The sequence below is a fragment of the Haematobia irritans genome, chromosome 2, assembly GCF_050003625.1.
Source record: "Haematobia irritans isolate KBUSLIRL chromosome 2, ASM5000362v1, whole genome shotgun sequence".
NCBI lineage: Eukaryota > Metazoa > Arthropoda > Insecta > Diptera > Muscidae > Haematobia > Haematobia irritans.
Genome location: NC_134398.1, coordinates 119,528,046 through 119,548,224, shown reverse-complemented (window position 1 = coordinate 119,548,224; position 20,179 = coordinate 119,528,046). Strand labels below are relative to the sequence as shown.

Here is a 20,179-nt window from a genome sequence, read left to right as displayed (position 1 = left end):
CGCTTTACAGATTATCAGTTATTCCGGACGGAATGTCGATGTTTGTAAAGAATCTTACAGTGTGTCGGATCGATACGACTTGTCGGCGATGAGTAAATAATCGGTAAATGTGTTATCGATCCCATAAACATACAGCAGTATCGATTATGCCTTCGGACTTAACTTATAGTGTGAACAATATATGGGATATGTCCGACACGAGCACTGTCGTCCGGAATAACTGTAAAGCGCATTACAAACACAGACATTCCGTCCGGAAAAACTTATAATCGGGACGGCACTTTATTGACCGGATAAACTGAAACAGTTAACGGTGCATTATGTGAACTGTAATACGAACGGTACTTTATTTGAACGTAGTGTAGAATTGTTTATTGAACGCCGCACTAACTTAATACTTGCATTGCGTTAAATTCAGTATTTGTATTCTGATTTGGATCTGTCAATGTCAATTTGACATTGTCAACACAAGAATTGTATATCGTAAACACAAGAATTATAGTTTTTTTACAATAAAAATGGAATTATGAATCTTGGTTAACAAATTTTTTTCCAATTAGTGCAATATACCTATTTAAGATCATCCCCATTGCGAACAGTTTCCAGTCGTACAAGAACTATTTGTAGAAATTCCCTGTCTCGTGAAGAAAGTTTGAAAAAGAAAACATTTGTATATTATAAAAATGATTTGCATTGGTTGGTTTTCAGTGAAAAAACAAGTTTATTGAAACATTCCTGTTTAGAGAAACGCTTTAAATGCTTTCAAGTAAGAGATTGATACGAATACTGGCGCTGCTTACTACCATCACAACCTTACTGGGTGAGCAGCGGCTTACATTGATATCTCCAAGTCAACAACAGCAAATACATTATCATGCCCCCTGTGATCGTAGTAGAAAAGTTTTTACAATGGAATACGGCGAAATTAGCGATGGTCCGGCCGGCTTCAACTACACACAGGATTCGCATTGTGAGTGGCTGATCAAGGCTCGCAATGATAGCCAGTTCATAACATTAACGTTTCATACAATGGGCACTGAGTGTTCATATGATTATATTTACGTATATGACGGAGATTCCTTCAACTCAACACTTCTCGGTAGCTTCAGCGGACGTACTCAACCCCAGCGCTTGGTTGCTCGCAGTGGCAGTGTAAGTAATACCACATAGTACATATATTAAAATTATAGAAGGATTTGAACAACAATACGGTAATTTATACAATTTTGTTTAATTGCAGATGTTGATCTTAATGTATAGCGATACCAACTATGTTCTTGATGGATTTCGAGCTTCTTACTACATATCGAATTGTCTAAATAACTGCCATAGTCACGGGAAATGTGTAGGCCATCAGTGTGTCTGCCATGGGGAATGGGTGGGACCAGACTGTGAAGATGAAATATGTGGCGGTGGGCCCAACAAATGTGGAGAAGCTGAAGGAAGAGGCAAATGCCTTAAGGGTGTGTGTCATTGTGAAGAAGTAAGTTAACGATTTTTTTTTCTATTTATTTATATAGTAGCATTGTTAAGATATTTGAATTTTAAGCAGAAACGATGATGAAACGTTTTCTATATTACATAGAGTGTATTATGTCATGTCAATTTTGAGAATATTAAGAGAAGAGATAGAATATTCGGCACTGTATGTACGATAAGTACTTATCCTCATGCAAAAACAATTTACTACCTTGTATTATATTTTCGTAAACTGCTACATTTAACTTCAACCGATGGAAGTGAATGTACTTTCGCGAACGTGCATTCGCATAGATTTTGAGTAATATGTTCATCAGCGTGCTCAGATCCCAGCATATTTGGCAATAAAATTAATGTAGACGTATTCTCATATAGAATAAAAATATCTTCCGCCTCATATACAATAACAATATCTGAAGCCTTAATATTCAATAATATTCCCAGCATAACTGACTACTTACTGATAAAAACAACATGGGAGCACTGTGAATTTGTAATAAAGGGTGATTCTTTTGAGGTTAGGATTTTCATGCATTAGTATTTGACAGATCACGTGGGATTTCAGACATGGTGTCAAAGAGAAAGATGCTCAGTATGCTTTGACATTTCATCATGAATAGACTTACTAACGAGCAACGCTTGCAAATCATTGAATTTTATTACCAAAATCAGTGTTCGGTTCGAAATGTGTTTATCGACAAATTTTGTTCAGCGATGAGGCTCATTTCTGGTTGAATGGCTACGTAAATAAGCAAAATTGCCGCATTTGGAGTGAAGAGCAACCAGAAGCCGTTCAAGAACTGCCCATGCATCCCGAAAAATGCACTGTTTGGTGTGGTTTGTACGCTGGTGGAATCATTGGACCGTATTTTTTCAAAGATGCTGTTGGACGCAACGTTACGGTGAATGGCGATCGCTATCGTTCGATGCTAACAAACTTTTTGTTGCCAAAAATGGAAGAACTGAACTTGGTTGACATGTGGTTTCAACAAGATGGCGCTACATGCCACACAGCTCGCGATTCTATGGCCATTTTGAGGGAAAACTTCGGAGAACAATTCATCTCAAGAAATGGACCGGTAAGTTGGCCACCAAGATCATGCGATTTGACGCCTTTAGACTATTTTTTGTGGGGCTACGTCAAGTCTAAAGTCTACAGAAATAAGCCAGCAACTATTCCAGCTTTGGAAGACAACATTTCCGAAGAAATTCGGGCTATTCCGGCCGAAATGCTCGAAAAAGTTGCCCAAAATTGGACTTTCCGAATGGACCACCTAAGACGCAGCCGCGGTCAACATTTAAATGAAATTATCTTCAAAAAGTAAATGTCATGGACCAATCTAACGTTTCAAATAAAGAACCGATGAGATTTTGCAAATTTTATGCGTTTTTTTTTTAAAAAAAGTTATCAAGCTCTTAACAAATCACCCTTTATATGATTAATAATAACATCATTTGATGATTAGAAAGCGTAGCATTAAAAATAGGTAACGCCTCTGTTTCGGAGGCTTAAGGAACATTTTACCAACTTTAGAATGATAACTCCGATATATAGCATATCAATTATACTCTACTCTATACTGTACAATAAACAACGCAATATAATAAAAGATACTTGGTCGAAATCGTATCTGAATATGTAAATTCGTTTTCACACACACTCTAATAATTTAGCAATCACACAAACAAGTTTAGAATTTTGCGTGTTAAGTAACGCTAACTTTTCAATTGAACATTCGTATTCTTGTGTTTCAGGAAGAAAAAATTAAAGATTGTTGTATATGTGTGCTATAAAACGTCTTCAGAATACTGGGGGAAATTTGTATATCTGCCAACGTTGTAGTCATATCAAGAATGAAAAAGCAACTTTAAAATGCTCAAGAAATAAAATCTTATTGGTATTAATGGTGATATATACCCAGCAAAAACTAGGTAACCACATCTCATTACAATTGACATTACCAGGAGTAAAGCTGTCATTACACGTTGCATTACATTGCGGCGAGTTACAATGACTAACTGTTAGGGGCTACCCTACAAGTTATATAACCGATATGGCATTAACATACGTTTTTGCTGGTATGGCAACTCGGAACATTCAGTCTAGTTCTACGCGCTCTTCTAGAAGCTAGAGCTTCTTTCTCTTTTTATCTTGTATTAACTTTACACGGTTAGCGTTAGTGACCACTCGCATCTCATAATATAATTTGTTAAATAAAACTCTATCAATTTACAAAAATCAATCAAGTGGCTTTTATTTTCAAATATAAGAGCACAACAAAAGTGGCGACGAGGAAAGTCGAGTGAATTCACAAGTTTTTGGTGTTGCAATAATCATGATGGAAGACGCATCAGTGTCCGACGATACAATTGTGAAATTGTTGGCCGATCAACAGGCAACAATGAACCAACAGACGCAACTCCTCAAGCAGCTAACGCTACTCATACAAGCACAAAATACAAATTCGACAAATGACGCTCCAGAAACATCAAAGGCAGCATTGATGGAGTCGCTGGCTCATTCGATGACGGATTTTGTGTACGAACCAGAAAGCGGTTTAATTTTTCAATCATGGTATAACAGATACGTCCACGTTTTCGAGAAGGAGGCAGTCACTCTCGAAGATCACGATAAGGTAGCACTCCTGTGGAGGAAAATGTCCAACCACGTTCATGAAAGGTTTGGAAACTACATTTTGCCACAGAAGCCATCAGGGATGACCTTAAAGGACACCATAGAAAAATTAAATAAACTATTTGGGAAGGTGGAGACAGAAGTGTCGCAACGTTACAAGTGTTTACAAATGTCGAAATCCGAGGGTGAAGATTTCAAAGAATATGCTGGACGAGTCAACCTCCAGTGTGAACTTTTTCGTCTCAGGGACATGCAAGTTGACCAGTTCAAGTGTCTCATCTTCGTCCTGGGACTGAAATCCAGCAAAGACAACGACATCCGTCTAAGATTATTAAAAATTCTGGATGAAGCTAAAGACACCACGAATCTCGACAATCTTGTAGATGAAACACAACGACTTCTGGATCTCAAAACAGACAACACTCTCATTTCACAACAAGAGAAAGCTGTGTGCGCAGTAAACAAATCAGCAAAGAAGAACAACTCTTCAAAACTTCCAAAAACACCCTGTTGGTTATGTGGTGAGTTACATTTTTCAAAATTCTGTCCCTTCATCAAGCATAAATGTGCCAAGTGTCAACAAATTGGTCACAAAGACTACTACTGCGACAGTGCAAAACGGGGCAAGCAAGCGAACAACAGCGGTAAGCAGCGAGCAAGCACAAAAGGGAGTTACCATACCAAGGCAGTTTTTTCTACAAAACGGTTACAATTCAAACAGTCTCGGAAATTTATCGATATCAGCGTCAATGGACATTCGGTACGATTACAGATCGATACCGCATCTGACATATCGATAATATCTCAAACTACGTGGGAAAATATTGGCAAGCCTGCCGCCTACAAAACAGATGACATCGCTACAGATGTTAACACAAACAAAATCAACATCATTGCAAAATTCGAGTGCAATGTAAAGATCAAGAAGAAAACTTTGGATTTGCCTTGCTATATTTCAGACATTGAATATCTCAATATTATGGGCATAGACTGGATCGAAGCTTTTAATCTGTGGGATACACCAATCTCAGCATGGTGTCATCGTATAATTTCAAACGAGGATATTTCATCACTCAAGAGCAAGTATCAAAAAGTTTTCGACAACAACAATATGGGACTTTGCACAAAGACCCAAGTGCACATCAAACTTTTGCCAGGTTCCAAGGAAGTTTATATCCCTAAGCGACCAGTACCTTACGCAGTAAGGGGGGATATTGAATGCGAATTGGACAGACTACAAAATGCGGGAATAATAACACCCGTAGATTCATCTCGATATGCAGCGCCAATCGTGGTAAGCAGAAGAAACGGAAAGATACGCATTTGCGCCGATTATTCAACTGGGTTGAACAGTATAGTCGAACCAAATCAATACCCTCTTCCAACACCCGAGGAAATCTTCGCCGAATGTCACGATTGTACCATCTTCAGTCATTTGGATCTCTCAGACGCATACCTCCAGGTCGAAGTAGACGATGAAAGTAAGGACCTCCTCACGATCAATACACACAAAGGTCTTTATCGCTTCAACCGCCTCACTCCAGGTGTCAAATCCGCGCCCGGAGCTTTTCAACGCATAATGGATCAATTATGTACAGGCATTAATGGTTCCAGAGCTTATATCGACGATATTATACTCGCAAGTAAATCCATATCAGAACACGAATTAAATTTAGATCTTTTATTACAGAGACTACAGGAATATGGTTTTCGACTTAAGTTCGAAAAATGCCAATTTTTCAAGACCAGCATCAAGTACTTGGGCCAAGTAATTGACAAGTCAGGCATACGCCCAGATCCTGAAAAGATTCGTGCCATACAAGATCTCAAAGTGCCACAAAACATATCAGAGGTGAGATCACTACTAGGCTCGATTAATCATTATGGGAAATACGTCAACAACATGCGGAAGCTTCGAAAGCCTCTTGACGACCTTTTAAAGAAGGACAAAACATTTCAGTGGTCAGCACAATGTCAAAACAGTTTGGATGAATTCAAACGCATCTTGAGTTCGGATCTGTTACTGACCCACTATAATCCAAATCTTCCCATACATGTAGCAGCTGATGCTTCATCACACGGCATAGGCGCTGTGATATATCATACTTTTTCAGACAATAACATCAAAGCAGTATACCACGTATCACGAGCTCTCACAGAACCTGAGAAAAATTACAGCCAAATCGAAAAGGAAGGGTTAGCACTGATATTCGCCGTCCAGCGCTTCCATAAGATGTTATTTGGAAGAAAATTCACCCTTCACACAGACCACAAACCATTGTTGGCTATCTTCGGCTCCAAAAAAGGTATACCAGTGTACACCGCAAATCGCTTGCAAAGGTGGGCTCTCATCCTTCTCACCTATGATTTCGAAATAAAGTACACCAACACAAACGATTTTGGGCACGCCGACGTTTTATCTCGTTTAATAAGCAATCACGAGAAGCCGACAGACGACTACATAGTGGCATCAATATCGCTTGAAGACGACATTCAACGCGATATCAATGAAGCAATGTCAACAGTACCAATCGATTTCAAATCAATCGTCCAAGCTACTAAGAACGACGAAATTCTTCAAAGAGTCAAGACATATGTTGAAAGTGGCTGGCCTGAGAATCAAAAACAAATCGATTCAGACATTCTACCATATTATAATCGAAAGGATTCTATATCAAAAACAGAAGATTGTCTCTTATTCAATTCTAGAATTATAATACCACAAGTATTCAGACAACGCGTTCTAAAGCAGTTGCATAGAGGGCACATAGCAGCAGAAAGAAGTAAGGCTATAGCTAGAAGCTACGTCTATTGGCCAAGAATAGACAAGGACATCGAGGGCTACAGTCGAAACTGCAATAGCTGTCAAGTCAACGCAAAGAGTCCTGTCAAGACAAATCTGTGTCCGTGGCCAAATACAGCACGTCCATTAGAACGTATCCACATAGACTATGCAGGCCCAGTCAATGGAGTTTATTATCTAATCATCGTGGATTCATTTTCAAAATACCCGACAATCTGCGAGACAACTTCGATTACTTCAACAGCAACAATAAAAATGCTCAATACATTTTGCGCTCAATTCGGAAATCCCGAACAACTGGTGTCGGACAACGGCACACAATTCTGCTCTGCACAATTCGAGGATTGGTGTACCCATCGAGGTATAAAACACACTAGAACTGTGAGATTTCATCCAAGTTCTAACGGTCAGGCGGAAAGATTCGTAGACACTCTCAAAAGAGCTTTAAAAAAATCAGAAGGGGAGGAGACGGCCTCTGAAGCACTACAAACATTTTTACATGTCTACCGCTCAACACCAAACCCGAATTCACCAAACGGACTAAGTCCGGCAGAATCGTTCATAGGCAGAAAAATGCGCACAGTCTTTGATCTAATGTCAAAACCACCTACTGTAACATCAGAAATAAATGTAAAAATGCAAGAACAGTACAATCAAAGACACGGGACTAAGAATAGATCATTTCAACGCGGAGATCTCGTATTCGCCAAGAACTTCCGAGGTAATAAATGGAATTGGGTTCCTGGCGAAATAATCGAAAAAGTTGGAAACGTTGTTTACAACACGCTTATTCAAGTTGGAGATCGCAATATCTTGGTAAGAGCTCATACTGACCAATTACGACCAAGAAGTTCAAAGCATCGGAATGAGTCAGATGATAATTCGAACTTGCCATTGGATCTATTACTTGAGGCATTCAACATTTCACCACCACCGTCTAATGAAGAATTTACAACGCCTCCAACGTCACCAATTTTCCACCCTAAGCGGATCACTGCTCGAAGACATCCAGTGGAAACTGCCTCTAGATCGCCGTAGGCATCTTAAGGGGGGAGATGTTAGGGGCTACCCTACAAGTTATATAACCGATATGGCATTAACATACGTTTTTGCTGGTATGGCAACTCGGAACATTCAGTCTAGTTCTACGCGCTCTTCTAGAAGCTAGAGCTTCTTTCTCTTTTTATCTTGTATTAACTTTACACGGTTAGCGTTAGTGACCACTCGCATCTCATAATATAATTTGTTAAATAAAACTCTATCAATTTACAAAAATCAATCAAGTGGCTTTTATTTTCAAATATAAGAGCACAACACTAACAAAAATAAATACTTCTCGGTAATTTTCGAATTGTTATTCTCAAATTTTATGCAGTTGTAGTTAACGAATTAATAAAATAGAATAAATGATGGTACCATTAGGTATAATTATTCACATAATCGAGCACTTTAAAAAATCAAAAAGAATATGTAATGTAACGGTAATTCTGAAAATTGTTCCGTTAAGAAATTTTTATCACAAATATTTCATAATAAATGTGTTTATTGACATTATCATATTATGTTTTAAATAAATGCTTTCTTATACCTCATTCACATCACACTTCCAAAATGCGCTTAAACTAAATTTCAAATGCCATTTGCCCTATAAAAAAAAGAGGCTTAAAATCCACTTTTAGTAGATTTCGAACCTTATGTGAATTGACTATTGGATATATTATAACGTAATTCACGAATCCAACTCCCTTAAACAACCTACATTTATTTCTATTTTAAGGTGGGTATTAAGTTCGAGTTTAGCCGCTAATTTTCACTAAAGAGAAAACTAAATGAGTAAAATACGTCATAAAATTTTATACACATTTGTCGCAGATTTCATTATAACTTGATGGGGAATATCCCAAAGCAAATTTTCACAAAGTTTATATTCCTTAAAATGGATAATTAAAGAAAAGTAATCGTGAAATAATGACGACTTAAACGGCTTTAACGGCTAAACTCGAGCTTAATACCCACCTTTAAGTGTGAAATTAATTTACGTGCAATCTAATTTAGATTATTTATAAGATTTTTTTGTTTATTTATACAATATTCGTTTCTATTCAAGTAGTTATCCTATTACAGTATCACTCGCCATATTTTGATCCATTGTAATCGGCGATAGAAATCAATATTTTCGAGATTTGGTTGGCTGAGACAGTAAGTGGTTATTTTGCAAGCTTTGGTGTATCTACGGATAAGTCATTACATATTAGGTGATTATATGCTTTAAATGTACTACTTATTTTATGGCCGAAAGTATGCCTGGGGAGAAGTACTTTCCTTCTAGGACATGCGTATGTAAATGTAGTCCGAAGCGATGCCAATTAATAAGTGGTTAAATTTTTAAATAGGCTTACCTACAAGATTACCGGGTAATGAGAGTTTTTGCTGGGTAGATAACAGATTAAAATCTACACGAAATTTATTGATCCAATTAATTTTTAGTTGAAATGTCTGATTGAAATTATAGTATCAATTAAAAAATTAATTGATACTATTAATTTTTGTTTCAACTAAAAAATTTGTTGAATTAATTAACTTTTTAATGGAATATTTTTTAAAACTCAAGAGTTTAATTGGAAAAACTTTCGTGAATTTGTTTTTTCTGTCGATACATTGCAAAAGCGATTGGTCCAAAATCGCATTGTGTTAGAGATGCCAAAGCCAATCAATTTCATATGTTCTATTTTGCAATTTTATATTAAATTTTGCAATTTAAATTAGCCCATTCAAAATACTGGTTTTATATTAATCGTTGTCACACTCCTTGTGGTATATATTAAGAAAATTTATATATGGTTTAAATTTTTTGCAGGGTTATAGTGGTCGCTTATGTGATCTTCATGAAAATCCGCCAGGTGGTAATTGGCGATGGTTAGCAACAGATGCTGAAGGTATGACAGCAAGAGCTGCTCACTCTGCGGTCTATATAGAAGAAGAAGATTCCTTGTATGTTTTTGGCGGCTATGATTTGAATAATGTTATAAGTACGCTTCAGGTAATTATCTAAGAATTACAGTTTCGGCAACTTTTTTTTTACTGGTAAACCAATTTAAATAATTCGTTCTAGATCTATCGCTTTCAAACTAGTCAATGGGTAGATGAGTGGGACATACCCTTACAAAATCGTCGTCATTATTATCATCAACCGAAAATCGATCATACACTACTTAAAGCAGTGCTCCAGCATAAAAACGAAGAGGAAGCTAAGCTTTGGGGACTCAACAGCGATGTGTCTATATTTCGGAATATTTTGTATACGTTAGCCGAAACAAATCCCTCTAAGGATATACATACCAGACGGATTCGTAGCTCACCCCTTTTGACAACGGTTAATGTGAATTCAACTGATGAAGAACTCTCAGAATATCTAGAGGATATATTAGAAGAAGTCACCGATCATAAGCCACATGGACGATATGGGCACGCTGCAACAACAGTTCCGGGAGGTTTTGTAATTTTTGGAGGAAAACAAGTAAATGGAAGTTTTTTCAATGATTTGTGGTTTTATAATCGCAGTGAAAGCGGTGGTAAATGGAAGCAATTGGCAATGCAATCAAAATTAAAAATACCAGGCATGGCCAGACACACTCTAACATATGCAGAGGATTATTTGTACATATTTGGAGGCAGTTTAGAATCTGGAGAATTTTCATCAGAGTAAGTCAAAAATCTTTAATGCTGTATAGTTTGCATGTGTGTGTGTATTGTACGCTAGGCTTATAAAAAGCCAACAGCCTTTTATTGGAAGAACAATATTAGAAAAAAAAGCCGGGTCAAGAACGGACAGGAAATAACAACAACTCATCGTAAATCCGTATATAAATATATGCACCACCTATATCTGAAAAACTAGATTATAAACGAATACAAAAAGTTGCTATATAAAGGGAAGAGGAAAGTGGCAGCCCGATTAAATTTATTGTACTAATGAATTTATCTTCAAGCTGGCTTACCATAGCTGAATGAATAAATAAATAAATAAATATGGGCACTTCTAGTCTTAACTACTGAACCTTCTCTATTATTTACTTTTGTGAAACCAACCAGATTGCTCCAAAAACATTAACAAACTGCTTAAGTTAACGTTTTCCAGGTCAGCCAGTAATCTAAAGCTATATGCTCCTAAAATTCGCTTATGCCTTACACAAAAAGCAGGACACTCACACAAGAGGTGTTTAATTGATTCCTTTTCCTCCACGTCATGACAGCTTATACAATAGTCATTATACTTCGCACCTATAGTTTTTGCAAATTCGCCTATCAGGCAGCGACCCGTTATAGCAGATATTAGGAGTGCTATCTGACGCCTTGAGAACCCTAGCATATCTAGTGTGCGGTTTAAGTTTAAATGGGACCAAATTTGCTTGGTGTCGTTACAACCCTTGCAATTTTCCCATCGAATATTGGCCATCATAACAGCCTTCTGACGCAGTAAGAGCTTGCAGGTGGCCAGAGGCATACCAACAGATTCTAGTTCCCCTGGAATATGTAAGGTAGTTCCTAGCCTTGCTAACACATCTGCTTCGCAGTTCCCCGGTATGTTCCTATGGCCAGGCACCCATATTAGGTGAATATTGTACTGCTCAGCCATCTCGTTGAGAGATTTGCGGCAGTCTATGGCCGTTTTCGAGTGAAGGAACACAGAATCCAAGGATTTTATTGCAGGTTGACTGTCTGAGTATATATTAATGCCAATATTTGTTGGAACATTACTTCTCAGCCAATTCACCACCTCTCTTATTGCCAATATTTCAGCCTGAAAAACACTACAGTGATTAGGTAATCTTTTCGCTATTCGAATTTCCAGATCTTTAGAATATACTCCGAACCCCACTTGTCCATTCAATTTGGAGCCATCAGTGTAGAAATCTATATATCTTTTATTCCCCGGGGTCTGTGTACACCACGCCTCACTGTTGGGAATTAGAGTTTCAAACTTTTTGTCGAAAAGTGGTTTTGCCAGGGTGTAATCCACTACGTTAGGCACATCTGGCATAACTTTGAGGACCGAACTATGACCGTACATTTTTTCCGACCACAGCGATAGCTCGCGCAAACGCACAGCCGTTGTTGCAGCTGACTGTTTGGCCAAAATGTCTAAAGGCAATAGATGTAGCATGACATTAAGGGAGTCTGTTCCTGTCTTACTAAATGCGCCTGAGATACATAAGCTCGCCATACGCTGAACTTTATCTAAACAAGTCGGTTTCTGAAGTGCCGGCCACCAGACTACAACACCATATAGCATTTTAGGTCTAACCACTGCCGTGTATAGCCAATGCACAATTTTTGGTCTTAGTCCCCACTTTTTCCCTATTGCCTTTTTGCACGAGTACAAAGCTACCGTGGCTTTTCTCGCCCTCTCTTCAATATTAAGCCTAAAATTCAGCTTCCTGTCCAAAATAACGCCAAGGTATTTTGCACACTCACCAAAGGGAATTTCAGTACCCCCTAAGGAAAAGGGCCTAACCGTGGGAGTTTTGCGATCTTTGCAGTACATGACTAGTTCTGTCTTTGCTGGATTTACACCAAGGCCATTATCTTTCGCCCATTTCTCAGTCATCCGGAGAGCTCTCTGTATAATATCTCTGATTGTGGATGGGAATTTTCCCCTGACTGCTAGCGCCACATCATCTGCGTATGCCACCACTTTTATCCTTTCTTTTTCTAGGGAAACCAGAAGGTTGTTTATAGCAACATTCCAAAGAAGAGGTGACAGAACTCCTCCTTGGGGAGTGCCTCTGTTCACATACCTTTGTATGTTTGCTTGCCCTAGTGTGGCCGAAATACGTATCTTTATTAGAAGTTCGTCTAACAGCCTAAGTATACCTGGATCAACATTCAGAGTTGTCAGTCCATTTAATATCGAACTCGGATGGACATTATTGAACGCCCCTTCGATGTCTAGAAACGCCACGATTGTGTATTCTTTGACAGATAGTGAGCTTTCAATAAAGCTGACTAGTTCATGCAATGCGGTCTCAGTAGACCTGCCCTTCGAGTATGCATGCTGTCGTTTCGAGAGCAAACTTGAATCCACGCTAGTTCTAAGATACATGTCTATCATCCTCTCCAGGGTCTTAACTAGGAATGAGGATAAGCTGATTGGTCGGAAATCCTTCGCACTCGAGTGAGAGGCTTTTCCTGCTTTAGGTATGAAGACGACTTTTGTTTCCCTCCACTTTTCTGGAATATATGCTAAGTTTACACATCGTTTATATATCACCGTCAACCAGGGGATAATTCTTTCAGCCACTGCCTGTAACTCCGCCGGAGTAATTCCATCAGGTCCGGGGGATTTGAATGGCCCAAAGCTATTTAAAGCCCATTTTATTCTAGATTCCGACACAATTTCCTCGATAGGAAATGATCGCTGAGCCTCTGTTACACCGCCGGAACATGGTTCAACCGTCTGATTTCCAGGGAAGTGTGTGTCCAAAAGTACCTCCAACGTCTCACTGGACGTTGTCCAATTTGCCTCCGATGTTTTAATGAAACCTGGAGCGGTGTTAGTGGATGCTAGTACCTTCCGTAGTCTGGAAGCCTCTGACGTATTCTCAATACTGCTACAGTAATCATCCCAAGAGTTTTGTTGAGACCTTCTCAGTTCTCGTTTATATTCTCTCAGATTCATCTTGTAAGTGTCCCAATCCTCCGGAGCTCTTGTGGACTTTGCTTTGTTAAAGAGCTTCCTGCAGGATTTCCTCATATTACTTAACTCCGCAGTCCACCATGGCGGCCGATTTTTTCCCCTTGGCTTTCCTCTAGGGCAAGCAGCTTTCAGTGAAATGTTGAAGGCCTTAGTAATCCGCTCCACTGCGTGTTCGATATCTTGCACAGTGCTCATATTTGTCTCCGGCATTTCCGGTATCATCAAATTGAACGATTCCCTATACCTATTCCAATCAGCTTTCCTAACATTTGGCGGAAATATGGTCTTTGAATTACAAACAGCCAATCTGAAACTGATGTAGCGATGATCTGAGAAGCTATGTTCCCTCAAAACTTGCCACTCAGATATCTTATCATTCAGTTCCGGAGAGGTCAACGTTACGTCCAAAACCTCTTGTCTGTTCCTGGTGACGAAGGTTGGTGCATCTCCCTTATTGCAAACTACCAGGTTAGTACGCAAAATAAACTCTATTAGCGACTCTCCCCTTGCATTAGTATCACTACTTCCCCAAATACTATGATGTGCATTTGCATCGCATCCCATAATGAGTTTTGTCTTTGTTTTTAGTGACTCCTCAACTAAGGTTTTAACGGCACAGGGTGGCATCTCCCTATCATGTCCCATGTAGACCGAAGATACCCAATATTTGCATGTGGATATCTCTAGACTGGCTACGACAGTGTCTGCATTACCGGTATTATGCAAAAGTTTGAAACCCTGAGTGCTTAATTCACAGATCTTGTTCTTATATATGTATGGTTCTTGAATAAGAACTATATCTATGTCTCCTTTCATCAGGAGAACATTTAAGGCAGCACAAGCGGCCTTACAATGGTGAAGATTTATCTGGAGGAACCGTAGAACCATCCAAATTTTCAACCACCGTCACATCAGCCGCTTCAATTGAGTCATCAAGGGCTTCCTCTTCACAGATCTCGGTGACTCTCGCAACAATCCGCGGTTCAGCTTTGGTGAGGCTTGAGCCTGTAGAAACTTCCCGCATATGATTTTCGCCATAGTCTGCAGGTTTTTTGTCTCCTTCGGCTTCGCTAGGAGATTTTTTCACTGCTGACTCTACCGGAGGCTTGTCCGTTTCGGTATCCTTTGGCTGATCGCTTTTGTATACCTTCATATGGATATCATGAAAGCCATAACTTACGCGTCTTTGGGTCTGGGCTAGATGTGGCAGCGACTCTATGTTTAATATAAACACCGCATGTCGTCTTGGTCCATCCACCTCATCCAAACCACCAACCTTCCAATCGGCGGTTGGAAGATCTGGGTTACATTCTTTTAGTCTCTCTAGTATTGACTCAGGATCAGGAGGGTTTGCCGGTATCCATGCATGTGCTCTAGGTTTAGCCGGTATGTCTTTTTTATCGACTAACTCCAAAGCGGCTCCTTCCCAAACTTCACCAATTAGCATCAATGCAGCTTTAAAGCAATCCATAGACCTCTGGTCTGCAAAAGCTATTAACTTATATCGTCCTTGATACCATTCAGCATCTTGCCGTCGAGGACTTGGTCCGGGAAACTTTTTTCGCACCTCTGAGTAGACACCAGACATCGCATTCTCAATTTTCCCCCATTTTTGCTTTGGAACCATACCGTCCAATGCTCCTTTATTAATAATAGCCATCACAAGGCTGTCTTTTGCAACTGAGGCAAACGATCTTTGATCCCGTTTAGAGGATGGCAGCTCATCCGGTGATCGTTCCCTTTTTCCAGCTTCAAGAATTCCTTGAGCCCATTTTAAGGAATCGCTTTGCTTAGCCGACAACGTGCTTGGGTCGACTGATCCCAATTTCTTTAGGATAAACAAAGCATTTCTTCGTTCCTTGAATCTCTTTCGAGAGGGATTGCCTCCTTTTGATGTCGTCACCTTAGAAAAGGTTCGACTTGCCAAAGTGTCACCGCCAGTCGACCCGTCTACACACAAAAATTTTTTTTTCTTCAATCACGAAATTAATTGATCCAATTAATTTTTTAATTGAAATGTCTTCAATCACGAAAATGATAGTATCAATCACAGTTTTAATTGGGCATAGAAAAAATTCTTGATTAAAAAATTAATTGATTTCATTGCCAAATTTCAATTAATTTTTTAATTGATTCAATTAAAAATTTAATTGATGTTGATTGCAAAACTCAATTAATTTATTAATTAAAAAAGGTAACTATTTTCAATTACATTCTGAATTGGCTTAGAATTTTTATTTGGATTAACAATTGATTGTTTGAAAAAAAATTTTAACTAAAAATTTAAAAAAAATGTTCATCATAAACTGACTTAGTCTTCCGAATTTGATTAAAAGTTAATTGTATCAATTAACTTTTTAATTAAAAATTTTAAAATGTTCAATCATTGACTTAATTAACTTAATGTTTCTATCTTGATTAAAAAGTTAATTGTACCAATTAATTTATTAATTGAAAAAAATTTCAACTTCAATTAACTTTTTAATTGGAAATATTTTGGTGATATTTTTTTCTGTGTACAGGTCGACTAATTGGGCCTGACTCTTGGTCGCTGCCCAAATTTATAACATCAGTCGTTACCCGTCCACTGGGCCCTGAAGTTAGCAACCCAGTGGATGACTTTGAATTTCGCTGCATGGTGGTTTATTATTTCCACCACACGTGAAATTCGTAATAAGTACTTATTACGATGAAATACTCCGATATTAGAAAACACGTCCGTTCAGTTCGACGGTTGAATAATGAATTTCAATCAGGGCATCTAGGAATGACCAGTTTCTTTACATTGATTTTCAACGTTCGAATTATGCTTCTGTGGAGCCTATTCGTAGGATGTGCATTATTTTTAATTCAATCTATCATCTAGTTGACACTAACCTTAGTATTGAAATGATGAAGTCTAGAATTTTAGCATATTTGGATAACTAATACATTAGTTTTATTGAATAACATAATATTTGATCTTGTTTTTTAATATATCCGGCTGATAAGTCCTTCTCTGTATCTGGTCAAATCCCTCTGCCTCCACCCCGCCATGGTCCGGATCATGGTGTGTACGTTGTCCCTACGTCATGGGGACGAGGCCCTCACGTTCGGAAGGGGCGGGAAAGTGGGCGATGGGAACGTTCGTAAAAAAAATCATATTATAGTTTTTTTATTATTTACGATCTCAAAATAGCGATAATAGAACATGGCTAAAAATTACTTAGACCACTTTAACCGAACAAAGCCTTTTGGCCTTTTTACATTCGACATTTTTCAAAGCTTTAGTCACAGGCTAAGTACAATATTAATAATAACTTTTGATGGAAGTGTCCAATAAATTCGAAATTTTGACAAGATGTGATTCACAAAAATCCGAATAAAACACAACGAACTCAAAACATCTGGACTGAGGGCATCGATTTACTCAACTTTAATATGCCATCTTTTCAATTTCGTGGAATTCATTTGTATTTAAACAATTATATTTTACACTGAAATGTATTGAATAATGTAAGTTAAAAATGAATATGAATTATATAAAAAAAAATAATAATTAATAATAATAGATAATGTGTAACCAAGGCGTATGCTCAATAGCAATAATAATCGCTCATACGCAAAACGAACCAAAACAAACAAAACTTATACTCACAAATTAGTTTATGCTCCGTCGAAAAGCGCTTGTAGACTGCAGTTTGATTCCAATAAAATAGAAAATGAACGTCTGATTTCAAACCCTCAATACAAAAGAAATCATTTTATTATTATTATATTTAAAAATTGTGTTGCTGTGTTGCTATTTAAAAATTGTGTTCAATATTTTTTAAAACATTTTTTCAAATGATTAGGGTAATATTCAAGTTGAGAAATTGTTGAGAAAATCGCGTTCTCAACAAAAAAACAGACATTACCCTCAACAGTAAAATTCAACACAATAGCAATAATCTCTCAATTGTAATCCTCAAATTGAAATGCATCGCTACTCAATAATTTCTCAAACAGTTTTCAATGTGAGACAAATTAAAAATTAACATTGTTGCGAATATTTTCTAACCACAATTTACATGAAAGTCAATTCCAGTTTTAACTGAAAGTCAACACTAAATTTCTAGGGATTTTGTAAATCTTATTAATTTTTTTCGTTAAAAATATAATAATATTAAAAATAACATAAATAATACATAAAAAATTAATATGGTGGCAATTTGAAATAATTGCTATCGAGGAGCTGCGTGTTAGAACAGATTCCATCAAGAGGAATTCACAAAATATCAAACTGATGACGGAATGTAAATTGATGTAATGCACATTTGCATACAGAAGTTATTGATATAGGAATTGTTGCACTTTGTTTTATTTGGTTGCACTTTGCAAGTTTTCTGGAATCTTTTCTTTGTTGTTTCCTTCATCATTTTTTCACCGGTCAACATCTTCCCAGAATATAACATCCAATGATTTTAGTTTTCTGCAAAACAATCGAGTTTTGTGATTGCCGTTACGTTTTCATCTCACTTTTTATTTTGACTTACCAATTATAGTTAGCGTTTTTGATTAATTTCAGTCTTATGTCAAAAATATTTCAATTTTTGTATTTCTTCCAACTGGCCACGTACTTCCAACTGATCACGTACTTTCGATCCGATTTCCTCAAGAACGTTGGTGTCACAGAATTGTTGTAAAACTCATTAAAATTCGGGCAATTCGCAAGGAACTTGATGACCAGGGAGTTAGAATAAATTTCCAGCAATTTCAATTCCCAAAATAACAAATTAAACCGATGATGCGATGTAAATTAAACTAAAGATTTCGTCAACATTTTGGAAATTGGAAGTAATTCGCAAAAATTTGAAGATGTATTGAAGATAAGCTGTTTCAAGTCAAGTTGAATTTATGTTGAAAATTATATTTACCCTCAAACTGAAAATTTGTTGCATTTGAAAAACGCTCATCCTGTGTTTATTGGGTTGTCTTTTACACAGTGCTTTTATAGTACCATGTCATTGTTCTACCATCAAAACTAAAGCAAATTTAATTATATTTTAGTTCATGGACTAAAAAAGGGGAAAATATACACAAATGAAGTATAAAGATTTACTAAATTCGTGTCTCCCACAAAATAGTCCAGAATTTTTACAATTTTTGAACACAAATTTTTATCAAGTCAAAGAATATAATTACGTCTAATAAATTTTCTTGAATTTGTTGCAAAATATTTACTTAATTTTATGAAATCGTCGTGGCTTCTGCGTTTGTTGTTGTTGTTGTAAAAGTTTTTAATGTAGTTTCATCCATTTTGTTCTATGCTTGTGTAGTTCAGCTGGTAACCAGATCAAGGAACTCTGCGACAAGGATGGGGTGTGTCCAGAGTGATCTGGTAGTGAGACGGGTAGGCTTAGCTGGGCAAGCAAAAAGGTGACGAGTGTCATGGGGCCCTTGGTTACAGATGGGACACACTTCAGCTACGCTGCTATCAATCACTGATAAGTATGAATTGAGGCGGCTGCACTTGCCTGATCTTAGTTGGGCCAAAACTACCCTTGTCTGCCGTGGGAGGTCTCTCTCCTCCGGTGCTATGGGCGGCGGTCGGACTCCGAGAACAGCATTAACCTTGTAGCTTCTCACCGCTTCAGCTACAGTACACTACAATCCCACGGCGGCGGGTTATGTGTACCGGATTGACCCGATGGACCCCATCCATTGGCCAGCGGCTGTCACATCAGTGTACGTGTTGTTTCGTCCATCTGCGTACAGTTAAAATTTTCTAAAATTAACCAAAATTTTATCTTTTAAGGAATTCGATAATATGAGGTTGATTTTATTTTTATTTAGAACTAGCGTAACCCGGCCCGCTTCGCTGCGCCTTCCGAAGCGTATTTGGAGGAACATTTTGCGTTAACTTAGTCAACTATATCCTTCGTGCTGAAAACAAATTCGAAAAGATTTGAATTCTTTTAAACATATCGGACTACTTGATTTTTCGTTTATAGGTACAAATACGGCGGGAGAGGGTGTACCTTCTTTTATATTTCTTGTGAATTTTAAGTGTGGTTTGTCAAGGAAAGGTATCCTTCTCCTCAACATATCTGAAAATTAAGCACTATATTATAATAACATACAAAAAATTACTGTTTCCCATCCAATAAATCGGAAAAGGCAAAAGTAGTAAAAAATTTTACCACATTAACATTTGCTAAAATGTTGGAAAATAATGCACCCTCTACGTTGGCTGCCAATTTCATGTAAATTTAAGTTCTTTACTAAAAAGAAGTCTGGCAGAAGCCTGTGCAAAAATCATAAAATTATGTACCGAGTTCCCATTTACGGACAACCCTCTACTTTCAACTTAAGAAAAAAAAAACCGATAAAAGGGAACCCTCTCTTGACTAATAAGAAGTCTGGAAGAAAGAAGCCTGTGCAAAAATCATAAAATTATATACCGAGTTCCAATTTACGGACAACCCTCCACTTTCAATTTAAGAGACAAAACCGACAAAAGGGAACTCTCTCCCCACCTTCGCTCCACTCTGACCTGATATCGGACTATCACGTACCCTATATTAATTTCGCAACTACTCAATGG

General features: G+C 37.7%; 1 protein-coding gene across 1 annotated transcript in view; it reads left to right on the top strand.

Moving 5' to 3' along the window:
• Positions 1–484: 484 nt before the first annotated feature.
• Megf8 (multiple EGF like domains 8) overlaps positions 485–20,179 on the top strand; it is a 47,314-nt gene continuing 27,619 nt past the window's right edge. The window contains exons 1-4 of the mRNA XM_075295987.1: positions 485–1,152; positions 1,241–1,483; positions 9,775–9,957; positions 10,030–10,619. Of these exons, the coding sequence (XP_075152102.1) occupies positions 757–1,152; positions 1,241–1,483; positions 9,775–9,957; positions 10,030–10,619 (1,412 nt within the window). The 5' untranslated portion in view covers positions 485–756. The remainder of the gene's footprint in view (positions 1,153–1,240; positions 1,484–9,774; positions 9,958–10,029; positions 10,620–20,179) is intronic.